At 34.9% G+C, this 14,248-nt stretch overlaps 1 protein-coding gene across 3 annotated transcripts in view; it reads left to right on the top strand.

Annotated features, from left to right (window-relative positions):
* LOC105255351 (muscle calcium channel subunit alpha-1) overlaps positions 1-14,248 on the top strand; it is a 65,727-nt gene that overhangs the window by 47,974 nt on the left and 3,505 nt on the right. For 2 of the 3 annotated variants that reach the window (XM_025410799.1, XM_020028821.2), the window contains exons 25-42: positions 3,146-3,198; positions 3,491-3,637; positions 3,948-4,149; positions 4,570-4,839; positions 4,969-5,052; positions 5,158-5,346; positions 5,414-5,516; positions 5,679-5,830; positions 5,945-6,169; positions 6,536-6,740; positions 6,813-6,946; positions 7,076-7,177; positions 7,312-7,413; positions 7,504-7,613; positions 8,237-8,380; positions 11,045-11,400; positions 12,356-12,793; positions 13,801-13,928. In XM_025410799.1, the coding sequence (XP_025266584.1) occupies positions 3,146-3,198; positions 3,491-3,637; positions 3,948-4,149; positions 4,570-4,839; positions 4,969-5,052; positions 5,158-5,346; positions 5,414-5,516; positions 5,679-5,830; positions 5,945-6,169; positions 6,536-6,740; positions 6,813-6,946; positions 7,076-7,177; positions 7,312-7,413; positions 7,504-7,613; positions 8,237-8,380; positions 11,045-11,400; positions 12,356-12,793; positions 13,801-13,928 (3,144 nt within the window). Of the gene's footprint in view, positions 1-3,145; positions 3,199-3,490; positions 3,638-3,947; positions 4,150-4,569; positions 4,840-4,968; positions 5,053-5,157; positions 5,347-5,413; positions 5,517-5,678; positions 5,831-5,944; positions 6,170-6,535; positions 6,741-6,812; positions 6,947-7,075; positions 7,178-7,311; positions 7,414-7,503; positions 7,614-8,236; positions 8,381-8,859; positions 8,901-11,044; positions 11,401-12,355; positions 12,794-13,800; positions 13,929-14,248 lie in introns of all 3 variants that reach the window. The other variant, XM_020028823.2, reaches the window with a different exon arrangement.

Genomic DNA, 14,248 nt, shown 5'->3' with positions numbered 1-14,248 from the left:
AGCTGCGACAAAAGTTTCAACATTTACTCTATGTACATTACATGGCGCGAGACTTTTCGCCGAGTTCGACTTCGTATTCATACACACACCGGAAGTAGAATGCGATGTATAGACAATGTGTAACCATCCCGCATCGCAACGTTTTAAAATCAATATTGCTTCGCGCCTCGCGAAATTGCATTCTATTGAAATTCCGAGCCTCTGCCGCGACGAGACGATACGAATGAAATACGTCGTTTCTTCGCTTTTCCCGAATAATGCTTATTAAAGCCGGCTTACATAATGATGCAATCGTTAACGCGAAGACGATATTTAACAAGAATATCAGAATATACCTCGTGGTTACGGTTCGTTTGCATTTACGACGCGTTGCATGGAATCTAAATATATTCTTTTGTTCTTCTTTTCGAATGTTATAAATGCGCGAACGGTTGTTGCGTTTCGATATGAGGCGAGGCTAAAATTAAATCGCAGGATTTTCCTATCTATTTTGATTACGAATATGCGCAAATAATTTTATTTGTAAATGTAATCATATTAATTCACGTGAATTATTTTAGGAAAATATTATTTTGACAGAGTATGAATCAACCGACAAGAGTAAAATTATGTAAGAATCGTATTTAATACATCAATTAAAGTCCAATCAATCTGACGAAGTTGTTTGGTAAAATAAGTGCGGGAAAAATATTCGTTAGAATGCAATTTGGTGACGTTTGGTAAATCAAGCGGAATAAAAGTGTAATATCTTTACGATCCGATAAAAGTCGAACGAGATTTTTTTTTTTAGAAAGGTGATAAATTTGATATAAAATTGATTGAGCGTTAGATCGTTGACGAGATATTTACGCGTCTCATGTCGAAATTAATTAGCATATATTTGTAATAATTATTATGGAAGATCAACTTTTGTCGTTAAAATTACGCACGTATCAAAAATGTTCTTGCCGCGAAAATGAGAATCGAACGAATTAAATCGAATTATCAGAATGTAACGATACATTTAACGAGAGATAAAACGCTTTTTAATATGCCAATGATGAAGTAAAGCCGGGATAGACGGTCATAAAAGGGGACTACTCACCTCATTAAGGTTTCTTTAATAATCTTTAACAAGAGAGAAGCGGAGGTTAATTAGACGTCGACATATTCTCAACACACTTGGCAATATTCCATGAAATGCTTTAATGTCTTTCACATTATGACCATCTATCTCGACATTTGCGGTCCCAATATTTATGGCTATCTATCCCAGAATGATCCCACAAGCCGCAGGCACGTTCATTTTTACGTACAGATATTATTTTTCCTCAATATATATAAACAAAAAAATTTTTATTTCATCAACACAATATCTGAATTAATAGATATGATGTAAAAAAAATATATACATCGCGACGAAATAGTGCTGCTTCTGCACGAGCCGCGATACGTGCAATGCCTGTGCTTTTTTACTTGCAAGCAATTATGGATTACAAAAAATGGAAAAGAAGAGGATGGGTAGAAAAGAGAAAGGAAGAGTGGGAGGGAAGGGAGACGATCACAAAATCGTCAGCTGCGCGCTGCTGTCAGCGGGTATGGGTGGGCTGCGTTGTTGTTTCAATCTGATGTTCGTTATTTTAGCCCGCACCAGCTCGTGTTACGTAGGTGGCAATTAGTACAATTTGGCGCGTCACGATGGCCCATTGTTCGTGCTTTTTCCCCATGTCGTGTCCGAGTCTCGCCCACGCGGCTCGCGCCATGTCGACAGATAATATGGAGCGATCATGTAGACACGATGATCTCATCGGCAACATTTCATTATATCGCATAGTATGTCACAAATTGCGATTCCTTCGATCGTTCAGGTGCAATAATTGCATTCAAGATACCTCGCCGTCTCTTTCCAATTTTTCTCCTCGCGTATTATTTTTTTAAATGAAATAACGCGTGTAATTTGAATGTACTATGCAGATTCATTTAAGATTCATTTGATACTAAAATTTCTATAATTAACTATGCCATTATCTACCCTATGGCTCTAAAACCATATGCTCGTAATGTAATTATAACTGTGTTTTGTATCAATTAATCTTCATACACCAACGCGCTATCGCAAGTCTACATCGATATTACATTATATAATATTAATTAATTTATAATTATATTATTTCCATATCAATTACGTTCCACATTAATGTCTGTAATATATTTGTTGAGAAAATATCTTTTTGAAATAAAAGATAGATAAATTTCATATCTTTAGGGCTACAGTCTAGCTTAAAACTATGGATAACAAAAATTTGCAAAAATTTATTACATCGAACAAATCTTAATGTCGAATAAAATTTATAAGCAACAAAGGAGATTAAATCAATTTTCGCGAGTATAATAATTCGAAAGACTCGAGACTGATCTCTCTCTTGCGATTATTGCACCATCTCATTCTGTCCACATGGGCGCAGGTTCCAAAGCGAGGGGACGGCGAAGAATTTCATTTTTTTTTTCACATCTCTCCCCCTCAGCGTGCTTATGCACTCCAAGCCAAGCGTGTGACAGAATTACGCTTACTTTGTTCACGGATATAGTCGCGGAACTATCGGAAGATCGCACGCATCGTACCTTGTTGTACATATGTATGCACGTGCCGACGAGGAATGTTTCTTTTTTTTTTTTCCTATCACGTTTTCGCCTCACATTTTAACACCCTCTCATACTTTGCTCGATCACATCTGGCTGTTGCTGACGCTGACAATGCTCTTGCAAAGGAATGGCCGATTCACAGCTGATGTTTACAAAATCGACGCGCTGGCGATCGCTGTGTTCAATTTTACGCGACAAATTTCTTTCCCTAAAAATACTTTGAGACTTGTAACAAAAGTATATCTTTTTTATTTATGCAACAATAATTTGAGACTGAAATGTATCGTAATTACATCACATCGTAAATATATATTGAATCGATTATTTCATAAGATAATTACGTGTATATTTGGGCGCTATATTTGCGCAAAAAATAATTACTTAGCTTGATGAATGGCGTTAAATTGAATTTCAGGAACGCCAGTGTGTCTCACCCGCAGCTTTAACATGTTGCGCAAAATTTAGTCCCGTTAATGGACATGTATTAATGATGAAACTGATGAACTTTTTGTGTTGTATATAGGGCAAGTTTTTCTATTGTACCGATGCATCGAAAATGACAAAGGACGAGTGCCAGTAAGTTCTCATTACGTTATAAATTAATAAATCGATGAAATAAACATGTATAATTTCGTTTAAATGCCAACATTAAGATATATGAATAAAGAAATATATTTTTTAAAGATCAACGATCTTGTATATATCATAATAAAGTGCTCTACTGATGACGAAATTTACAGATATATTAAATGTAATAAGGGGAAAAATTGTAACACAATATTTTTATCACATATTCATGCATAATCAAGAAATTGAAATAGAGAGAGTTTACTTTCAGAAAAACTGTGCAATGTATTCTCTTTTTTAGGGGTACTTATTTGGAATTCGATGACGGTAACATTAATAGACCGGTCGTGAAACAAAGAGAGTGGTGTCAGCAGCGTTTTCACTTTGACGATGTCGCCAAGGCGATGCTGACCCTCTTCACGGTCTCAACTTTCGAAGGTTGGCCATCGTAAGTACATTCGCATTATGTCCGAGAAACATTCCTTTCAAGAGGCTTCTATCTCGCGAATTAAAGACAAGATTACTTGAACGAAGTTTCCTTCGCTCTCATAACAACTTTAATGCCGACATATTGTCCTTTGACAGAATTCGCTTCTTATCATTTGGATTTTGTATTATGTATTGTATCTCTTATTCTTCATATATTATTTCAATAAATATAGATCTAGTATAATGATATTGCGAGCGAATAAATAAAGACAGACAGTTGTAGTGATATGAAATATTATCTAATCATCGTGTCATCTGTCTCCTAACAGATTGTTAGAATGGTCGATCGACTCCAACCAAGAGGATCATGGACCAATTCATAACTATCGACCGATAGTGGCTGCCTATTACATTATCTACATCATCATCATCGCGTTCTTCATGGTGAACATCTTCGTCGGTTTCGTTATTGTCACCTTTCAGAACGAGGGCGAACAAGAGTACAAAAATTGCGAGCTCGATAAAAATCAGGTGAATATATCGCGCGAATTCAATTAAAGTTAACTAACGTTTACATCATGACGAAAGATATACATATGTATATGCTTCCGAGAATATTTTAATTTCAGTTAATCCAGTTTTTCCAGTTCTCAAACAAACGAAATTCTTAACGAAACACGTTATTATATATTAAATCTACAATAATTGAAAATAAAATATAATGCAATTTTATTAAAATTTATTAAACATTTTTATTAAACAGAAAAATAATAAAATTTTAAAAATCGCAGACAGCCAACGAGAAAAATTGCGTATTCAAATATTCTAGTTTGTATTTTATCGATTTCATAAATATATTTTTTCTCATTATATTTTTAAAGTATGTATCTTGGGATCATACGTGAGTCTCTCCGTCGCGGAAGGATCAATAGTTGAGTTTTTCTTGTGCAGAGAAATTGCATCGAGTTCGCGCTAAAGGCCAAGCCAGTTCGCCGATACATACCGAAGCATCGAATACAGTACAAAGTCTGGTGGTTTGTCACCTCCCAACCGTTCGAGTACACGATATTCACGTTGATTATGATCAACACCGTGACGCTTGCGATGAAGTTCTATCGGCAACCGGAAATCTACACTCACTCTCTGGACATTCTCAATATGATCTTCACCGCCGTGTTCGCCCTTGAATTTGTATTCAAGCTGGCTGCGTTTCGATTCAAGGTGCGTACACGCGTTCATGCACATATTTATCCTTTTATTATACACATTATACGTTCCCATTACGTTGAGGAATCTTTCATATATATTAATTATACCAGCAACTATGCTTATGTTCTTATTAATTTGCAGAATTACTTCGGCGACGCGTGGAACGTTTTTGATTTTATTATCGTGCTCGGAAGTTTCATCGATATCGTTTACTCAGAAGTTAACGTAAGTATCACTCGATTTTGATCGAGCATCTAAGGTAATATTTGCGATTATATATTTAAGATCCGGAAGTGAAACTGTAAGTAAAGCATTTTATGATTCTTGTAGCCTGGATCCAGCATTATTTCCATCAATTTCTTCAGGCTGTTTCGCGTAATGCGATTGGTCAAGTTACTGAGCAGAGGGGAGGGTATCCGAACGCTTTTATGGACGTTCATCAAGTCCTTCCAAGCTTTGCCCTACGTCGCCCTTCTCATTATAATGCTCTTTTTTATTTACGCTGTGATAGGCATGCAGGTGAGCGATAAAACGCGACATTAAAAGCGTTTAAAAAACGACGGTTCAAACGAGCTTTTTTCCTTAGGTCTTTGGAAAGATTGCAATAGACGACGATACGGCGATAAATCGCAACAATAACTTCCAGTCCTTTCCGCAAGCCGTGTTGGTCTTATTTAGATCAGCGACCGGTAAGTATTCGAGATGTATTGTAATGTTAATGAAGAAAAATTTTTTGGATCAGCAGATCTATTAAATTCTTTCGATGAGAAATGTAATAAATCTCTCTCAAAAAAATGAGTGTACAGTTATTACTGAAAAAAAATGAGCCTTTCGAATATTTGCGAATATAGGCGAGGCGTGGCAAGAAATCATGATGGCTTGCTCGGCGCAGCCAGGCATCGTTAAATGCGATAGCCATAGCGATGAATCAGAGAAGGAGACCTGCGGATCGGACATTGCATTTCCCTACTTCATATCTTTCTACGTGCTCTGCTCATTTCTCGTAAGTGCTCTCTAATAATTTAATTTTGTTTCAATTTTTAAAAATATCTTCATATACTAAAATTTCTTCATATACTAAAAATCTAATAATTGTATTACATATATCGCGAAAAAGATCATCAATCTTTTCGTCGCCGTTATTATGGACAACTTTGACTACTTAACGAGAGATTGGTCGATCCTTGGACCGCATCATTTGGACGAATTTATTCGCTTGTGGTCAGAATATGATCCCGACGCCAAGGGACGTATTAAACATCTCGATGTGGTAACGCTACTGAGGAAAATATCGCCACCTTTAGGTTTCGGAAAACTATGTCCTCATAGAGTAGCTTGTAAGGTCAGTAGCTAATAAAGGGTTTATAATTATAGGGTATATCTATGATAGAGATCTATATAAAGATATCTATAATAACGTTACAGTACCGACTCAGAAAATATTATATTTTTATATAAAAATATGTAAATATACTATTACTTTATATATTATCATATAAAAATGTTATTCTTATTTTCATAAATGTTATTATTAATTTTCTCTACATGGTATCTTATGTAACGTTATATAACATATTTATTTTACACATTATTTCTGTTGTTCGAACATCGTTCTAACGAAATCGCGAGTAAAACGAAAAAATTGTCGATAAAATGATTATAATAAAATAAGAATATTACGATTATATCTCCAATCTTGAAAATTTAGAGACTCGTCTCGATGAATATGCCGTTGAACAGCGACGGTACCGTGTTGTTTAACGCTACACTATTCGCCGTCGTGAGAACTTCGTTGAGGATCAAAACGGAAGGCAACATCGACGACGCGAACGCCGAACTCAGGGCGGTAATCAAGAAGATCTGGAAGAGAACGAGTCCGAAACTTTTGGATCAGGTTGTTCCGCCGCCCGGAGGTAAGTAAAGTTTTCGTATTTGTTTTTTTTTTCTCGTAAAATTGAATTCACACTTTAACTCGATTTTTCTAGTGGACGACGAGGTGACAGTCGGCAAGTTTTACGCGACCTTCCTCATCCAGGACTATTTCCGGCGATTCAAAAAACGCAAAGAACAGGAAATGAAAGATGGAGACAGAGATTGTCACAACACAGTGACTCTTCAAGTGAGTCTTTAAAAAGATAACTAGAATAACTGTAGAATTCCTGAAGAGATAATTGTATAATATAATAAGATATTATTTCTCTCTCTCTCTCTCTGTCTCTCTTTGTTAAATTTAATTTTAATTTAAAAGGCCGGGTTGAGGACGTTACACGAAGCTGGTCCCGAATTGAAACGCGCAATTTCCGGTAACTTGGAGGAACTTCTTGATGACAATCCAGAACCTATGCATAGAGTAAGCTACTACACTCTTAGTAATTAAATAATACTTTTAAATAATAATAGTTATATTAATTATTAATTTATTAATTTATATATAAAAAAATTTCTTCTCTAATATATAAATTAAATTAGAAAATGATTTTTCAGAGAAACCACTCACTTTTTGGTAGCGTGTGGTCCAGTATGCGTAAAGGACATCACAGTTTTCACAGAGCGAGATCGCTAAAAGTTAACTCTACCACTGCGAAAGTAAATGAAATGAAAGATCTTCTAATCACATAATTCTCTAATTCAGATATAATTTTGATTACATTTTAATCGAAATCTATTTGATTACAGGCTTCCCCGACCAATTCTATAGACTTTTTACCATACGCTTCGTTACGAAGGACCGCTATCCCGGATGCTGCTAAGAAATTTACTCACCAAGTTGTGCCAAATGTAGCAGGGTGAGTATTTTCTATATTTTAATTAATACAACTTTCTGTCAATTTTTTTTCTTAATAGATTAATTTTTCTTTAAATAATGTTTCTTTACATTTCTTTATATTTTGTTTACACTTTTAATGTATTTATTTGTTATATATTATCAATCTATCATTTTTGTGAAATTTCTTTCTCTTCCAGAATGTTCAAAATAATCATATATATATATATATATATATATATATATATATATATTTAATATGCAACAAATTTTAAGTTTATTTTAAAAAACATAATATCAACGAATAAAAAGTTAATTTATACAATTATACATTAATTCATATAATTATATAAATTAATTTATTGTATGTATATACTTGTATATAACTATATATAATTTTTAAGGAAAAGTTACTTCGATTATGAATCTTATCATTTAATAAAATATATGTTAAATAAGAAAATATTATTTAATTATCTTAAAAGTTTAGAGACTATCAAAAGTAGCATTTAAATAAATTTAATAGAATATATATCTTTAATCTCTTCGCGAAAAAGGTTACAAATTTTTCAAATTACGTTAATTATATTAAATTAATAATCATTTATAAGTTAATATATTTATACGTAAAAAAATTATGTCTAGTGGTCTGAGCGATGGCGCGATGAATCAAATGGGAACGAATGCGCGTCTGATGGGCGTCGAGGAGAGCATACCTCTGAGACCACTCGCTGCTTTCGGCAATCCGATACAACAGCCGCCTTATCAGAGCGCGTATAAAGTGGTCGAGTAAGTACAGGATACATGCGAGCGATCAAAGTCGCAATCCTCTATTTTTGTTAATCTATTGTCTCTCGGTTTGATCGTAATCGACTTTAGTCTCCGTATAACAAATCTCATTCTCTCTCGGTATCACGTCATAATGCATGTAAAAGGCTTATTAATTTAATTTTTTTAAATTTTTTAATTGGCTAAATATGTCGCGAAATAAATTACTTTTTTGTAAATTTAATCGAGAAAAATAGATGCACATCAAGTTTTGTTTAATTATTTTCTCCTTTAAATATGTGATAATGAGTATAAAGTAATAATAAAAGAACGATAACGCATTTATATCGACGATAGGGAGCATCGGATTTTCTTGCTAAATATTCCAATTCGCGAAAAAATATCTGTTTCGTTAGATTCTGACAAGCTTTTTTTGCACCGCGCGAGGTGATTCAAGTCACCTCTCGTTTCGCTCTTCTGTTTATTATCGTACGTTTCAGTGGATCGGGCCGTAACTATCTTCATCCCAATAGCGAATATGGTAAGACAAGTTAGGACTCTGCCATCGGTAGTTGGCTTTTCATCTTTTTTTTTTGTTCATCAGCATTGCTTGTTTTGCATGTGTTTTTCTAATCTGAATCATATCTCCAGGATCTCGTTCATATTTTAAATAATATTTTTATAAGAGAACCGGGAATATGATATTCGCGTGAAGTTTAGTTTAACAGGAGCCGAGTTGCGAATTAGACGCGCGGGACGCATATACATTTCGAGATGCAAACGAAATGTGTTTGTATCTCGCAATCGTAGTGCTTACAGCTGATCGCATGTTGCATTACTATTAATCATTATAATTAATGATAATGCTTGTTGAACGCTTCCATATGCCTCGATAAGAATCTTAAAGATAAAATTACAAGGAAAAATCTCAAATGTACCTCGATAAAAATTCTGAATTACAAAGCAAATTTATTTATCACCAACTTACAACCATGTTAAATTCTATTTAAAATTTTAAGCATTAACATAAAAAATGAAATTTATATTTTTAAAGAAACTTTTGAATAATTAAATTTATCAGGAAAATCAAAATAAGTAATAAATGAAATCTGCAATAAAACATAAAAAATTTTTATCACTTTTACAACTACTTTAAATAATTTCTACTTGAAATTTTAAACGCATTAAAATTAAAAATAAAATTTTTATCTTTAAAGAAACTTTTGAATAATTAAATTTTTCAGAAAACTCAAAATAAGATAGATGAAGTCTGAGATGAAACATAAAACTTTTAAACATATATTAGAGAACAAGCAATATATGTATATTACTTATTATTTTTCTTTTATATTGAGATACATTGAGATATATTTTTTCTCTTTGGCATCTCTAATTATCAATTATATATTCAATCTTCATCAGAGTAAATAAAAAATTCACAGAAGCTGAGTTTCTCACTCATCTCATTTATTGCAATCTCCAACTCCTCATTAGAGTCATTTTCTATTCGAACAAACTCTAACATTCCATTTCTATTTTGGTCTGTAAAATTTAAAAAATGATCATTTCAAATAGTTATTTCAAAGTGGTTAGTAAACATAATGTAAATAGTGGGCATATATCAAGAAATCTCTTTTGCATTACATCAAAATGAAAGAACCATTAAAAGAAATAATCACCTTGCCATTTAAGATGGTATTTTGTTGTTTGCAGTATCGGAAAAAGTTTCCAGTTTTTCGCGTAGTAATGTAAAGTTCTTCGCGATTTCGGCGTCCAAATAAAATTTGCGAATTTCAGCGTTTTGAGATACGTTTTCGTACACCTTAAATATTAATTTCGGCATTGTCGCCTCTTGTGTCATATATAAACTTCCTAAATTTATCACAAATAAAGAATGTTGAATAACGAGATTTATACTTGTTGTCGGCAACTGTCATCGATATTTTGTTGTTTGTTCGATTCCGAATTTCGACCAATGTTTCAAAATGTCGCGCATGTGTACTAAGCTAAAAGCGCCCAAGCCGGTGTTTAACGTGGACCATATAGCAATGTTATTTTTAGAAACACATCTATTTTTTTATATCGCTGGTAAAATCATTATTTAATTCATATCTGTGCTATATTCATAATTGAATAATTCAGAAATATGGCCATCTGGATTTATTGCATATGCAATAAATAAATTTTCTTTAATAAAATAGAAAAAAGCAATTTATTGGAAAAATTATGTTGTATTAAATAAAATTAATTTTATTTCGCATATACGTATAAATTCATAAGCGTAATAAAATTAATTTTATTTCGCATATACGTATAAATTCATAAGCGTCCCACGAAAAACGCTAGTTTACCCCTCATTCATAAGCTTCTTTCCGATAATGACATAAGGCCTATTACGTCTTAAATAAAAGAATTAAAAAATACATATATATAATATTACAATGCAAGTATATGTACTTATATAATTTATAGCATTTATTTTAAAATGAATAACGCCAGGAGACAAAGACTCCGCTTCATTTCAGACTCTTTCGATCAATTTAGTAATCTCGAGGCATTCGGAAGCACGTACGTTGACTTGTCACGCGTAACGCATTAACGTACTAAGAGCGACCTTTATGCTTGTCTTTTCTCCCTTTTCGCCCCCGCCCTACTTCCGCGTGTGCGTGTTGCACGCTCGTGCAGTCTTCAGGATGGAATCGAGCGGCAGTTGACGCCACCCACGCCTCCGCCGCGACGGAACGCACCACCGCACTCGTCCGCCGGCACCCCGAGCATCGGCATCGGCCACATCCCCGCCGCTGCAGCGGCGGCGGCGGCGGCAGCGGTGGCAGCGGCGGCATCGGCGACCGCAGCGGAGGGCACGGCGAGCGGATCGAGCGTCGCGACGACGACGATCACCGCGTCGTGCACCACGAGCGCGAACACCTCGACCATCGCGACGAGCTCAAGCCCCGCTTCCTCGTCGAATGGGACGAACTGTTACTATACTTATGCGTCGCGGGGATGCTGCGTCGATTGCGCGGTCTGGAGCAATCACGGTACGGGAATGCCGGTTTAGTCGTGCGAAAATCATACGACGTTTCCCGTTCTCAAGGGAAGGACAATACGTCGATTAACGCGATTTAAAACATGTATAAAGTGAATAATTATTTCTCGTAATTTTTTAATACTGTATACTATTTCGAGAATTCCATAAATTTCTCTCTATCACATAACTCTATAAACATAAATTTTGAGATATTTGTTGTTAACTCTGTAAAGAAGGTATTGTATTATTAATTATTCAGGAAATTTTATTGCAATATTAAATATATATATATATATACTTTTTTTTTGATTGGAATAAAACTTCTTCAACATTACGTACAATGGTTTTATAAAATGTTAACACAGCGAACATTTTTTATAATTGTAATCACAAATTTTTCAATATCCTGACGGAAAAATTTACAGAAATAGTATGCAATATTAAAAAAATTACAAAGATTAATCTTCCTCCATTTTTTATTGAATTGTATAATTTAAATTCTTATCTTTTAATGAAAGTAAATTCTCTTGAATACTTTTTTAAGATAAATATTCGTAAATGAAAGAAATCATAAAAAAGTTGGATAAAATTAATTGACGTAAAAAAAGGAAAAGCCAAGACAAAAATCTGGTGTACAAACTAATCGGTGTGTAAAAGTAAATAAATCTACAAAATTAATAGAGGACGATAACCGAATAGCATGACAAAAAGTTTGGAATTTTGAATATGATTCACTTAGTATTTTAACTCTCATTTTTTTATGACGAACAATTAATAATTTTTATCAACATTATCAAAATCAAAATATTTCTACTTACATTCACATTTCTATTCGTTTTAAAATCTATTTTTTTTTCAACACCGCGTTCGAGAAAATCTTGTCGCGTTAATAAGATTGATTTACGGACGAAAGAAATGTAGGCTTGTTTCATTGATAAACCGTCCCCGTGTCCGCTCGCACGCAGCCGTAGACGACTGTGACGACGAGGACACGTCAACGGGGAGCGGATCGAGCGATTCTGGCAGATGGAACCCGCATTCGGAGGGCGGCGTCGTGCGAGGCACGACAGGAAAACCCCACGTCACCGTGCTGGGTAGCCGGTCGACGAAGCGCCGATCCAGGGGCCGTCGTGACCCCGCGACTGCCGGTGGCAAGTCGGCCCCGGCGAGCTTCCGGTCGCGCGACGCAACCGCCGGCGTCGCCGCCGAGGCGACGACGACGACGACGGGGTCCGCGACCGGGACTGCCACGTCGGGCCCCGGCACGCGAACCATCGCCAACGGCCTGAAAATGGCGCAGAACCAGGCCATCGCCGTGGCCGGCTTCCTCGCCGACGTGGACTCGCGACAATGGCGTGTTTGCGCTTCCTGCTTGTCGCACCGAGCGTCTTACCACGGCAGAGGTGATTAACGCACGCGAATTAATCCTTTGCGATCGCGCATACAGTCTCTCCAGGTAGACTGCGAAAATATATCTTTTTCCCTCAACGAGATCAAGATTTTTACATAAATTGTCTTGCTGCAACACGTAGTTTTATGAGATATTTTCTTTTTCATCAGATGCAGTCGAAATAATATATAGTTTAAATTTTACAATTTATATTATTTCATGAAAAAATTCAGGTACAAAAGAAAATAAAGTGGAAAATTTAATATTGTCGCAGAATATCGTTGATCGTAAAGGATTAATATCAAGATATAATGATGCACAAACACGAGCACATTAATTTTTTGTTATACTTTTTAGGGATTCTTCTTTGTTATTAAATTCATTTTTTTAAATTATATATTCATATATTTTAATTATTATTTCTACGATTTTCTTTGATAATTTCTCTGTTTTCCTGTAAATATATTTTTAAGACACATAATAAATATTTTTTACTTCGTTTAGAAATAAGTTTATTTAAAGTTACGATTAAAATTTTTGATATTTAAAATTACGTTTAATCGAATGAAAACTGATGTAAAACCTAAATTTTTATTCACGAAATCAAACAGCTCGAGGTACAATCATTCTTCATTCGATTATTTTTCAATCTTTGCACCTGCATCTCTTGGCAAATGAAATTTTCCAAGAGGAATCGACAAGAATATACGAAGAGAGACGTGGGGATACGAAACAGTGTTGCTCAGGTAGTCAATCGCTGCTCGAAGCACGCGCTCTGTCAGCTTTCGAACTAACATCCTAACACGGACTTCACCTAACGCTTTTACTCAACCGCAACTCGATTGTACCTAATAATTTTGCGATGCTTGCAAAAAACACTCATGTGTCATTAATCGGTTTGTGTGCGCTATTCTCGCTAATTCTGTAAAATAAGCCTTGGCAAAAATGAATCGAAAGCAATAAGGAGGCAGGGCATGATTTATTCGAGCTAACACTCTGACGCCTCTCCTCGTTCGTCAGTTTCCTGGACTGCAGAGAGTAACGGAAGCGTCGGCGCAGAGCGCCTGTCCCACAGCATGCCCGGCAGTCCCGCGGACCGGAAGCCCAATTTCGAGGTCATCGGAAGCGCGGAGAGCCTCGTCGGTCGGGTGAGTTTTACAAAAATATTACAAAATAAGAAATAAATAAATAAAAAAAAAATCATCGAAAAAACGGATCTGTTGAATTAAAACGTCTTTTTAGAATCTAAAATTATCTCTTTAATCTATTAATCATCTCTTTAAATTAATTTAATTAATTATCTCTTTAATCTATTATATTTTAGCGAGATTTAATTTACTCCTTTAACTTTTATTTTAGCGAATTTTAACTTATCCTTCCCAGAAGTCAATTAAATTAATTCATTCGCAATATAATTAGTATTCGAATTAATACATAATAGTTAAATTATGCGAATGTATGTATTAAT

Source organism: Camponotus floridanus, unplaced genomic scaffold (genome assembly GCF_003227725.1).
Source record: "Camponotus floridanus strain SB8 unplaced genomic scaffold, Cflo_v7.5 scaffold103, whole genome shotgun sequence".
NCBI lineage: Eukaryota > Metazoa > Arthropoda > Insecta > Hymenoptera > Formicidae > Camponotus > Camponotus floridanus.
Note: the sequence above shows the minus strand (reverse complement) of the source record. Positions and strands in the feature narration are given on the sequence as shown.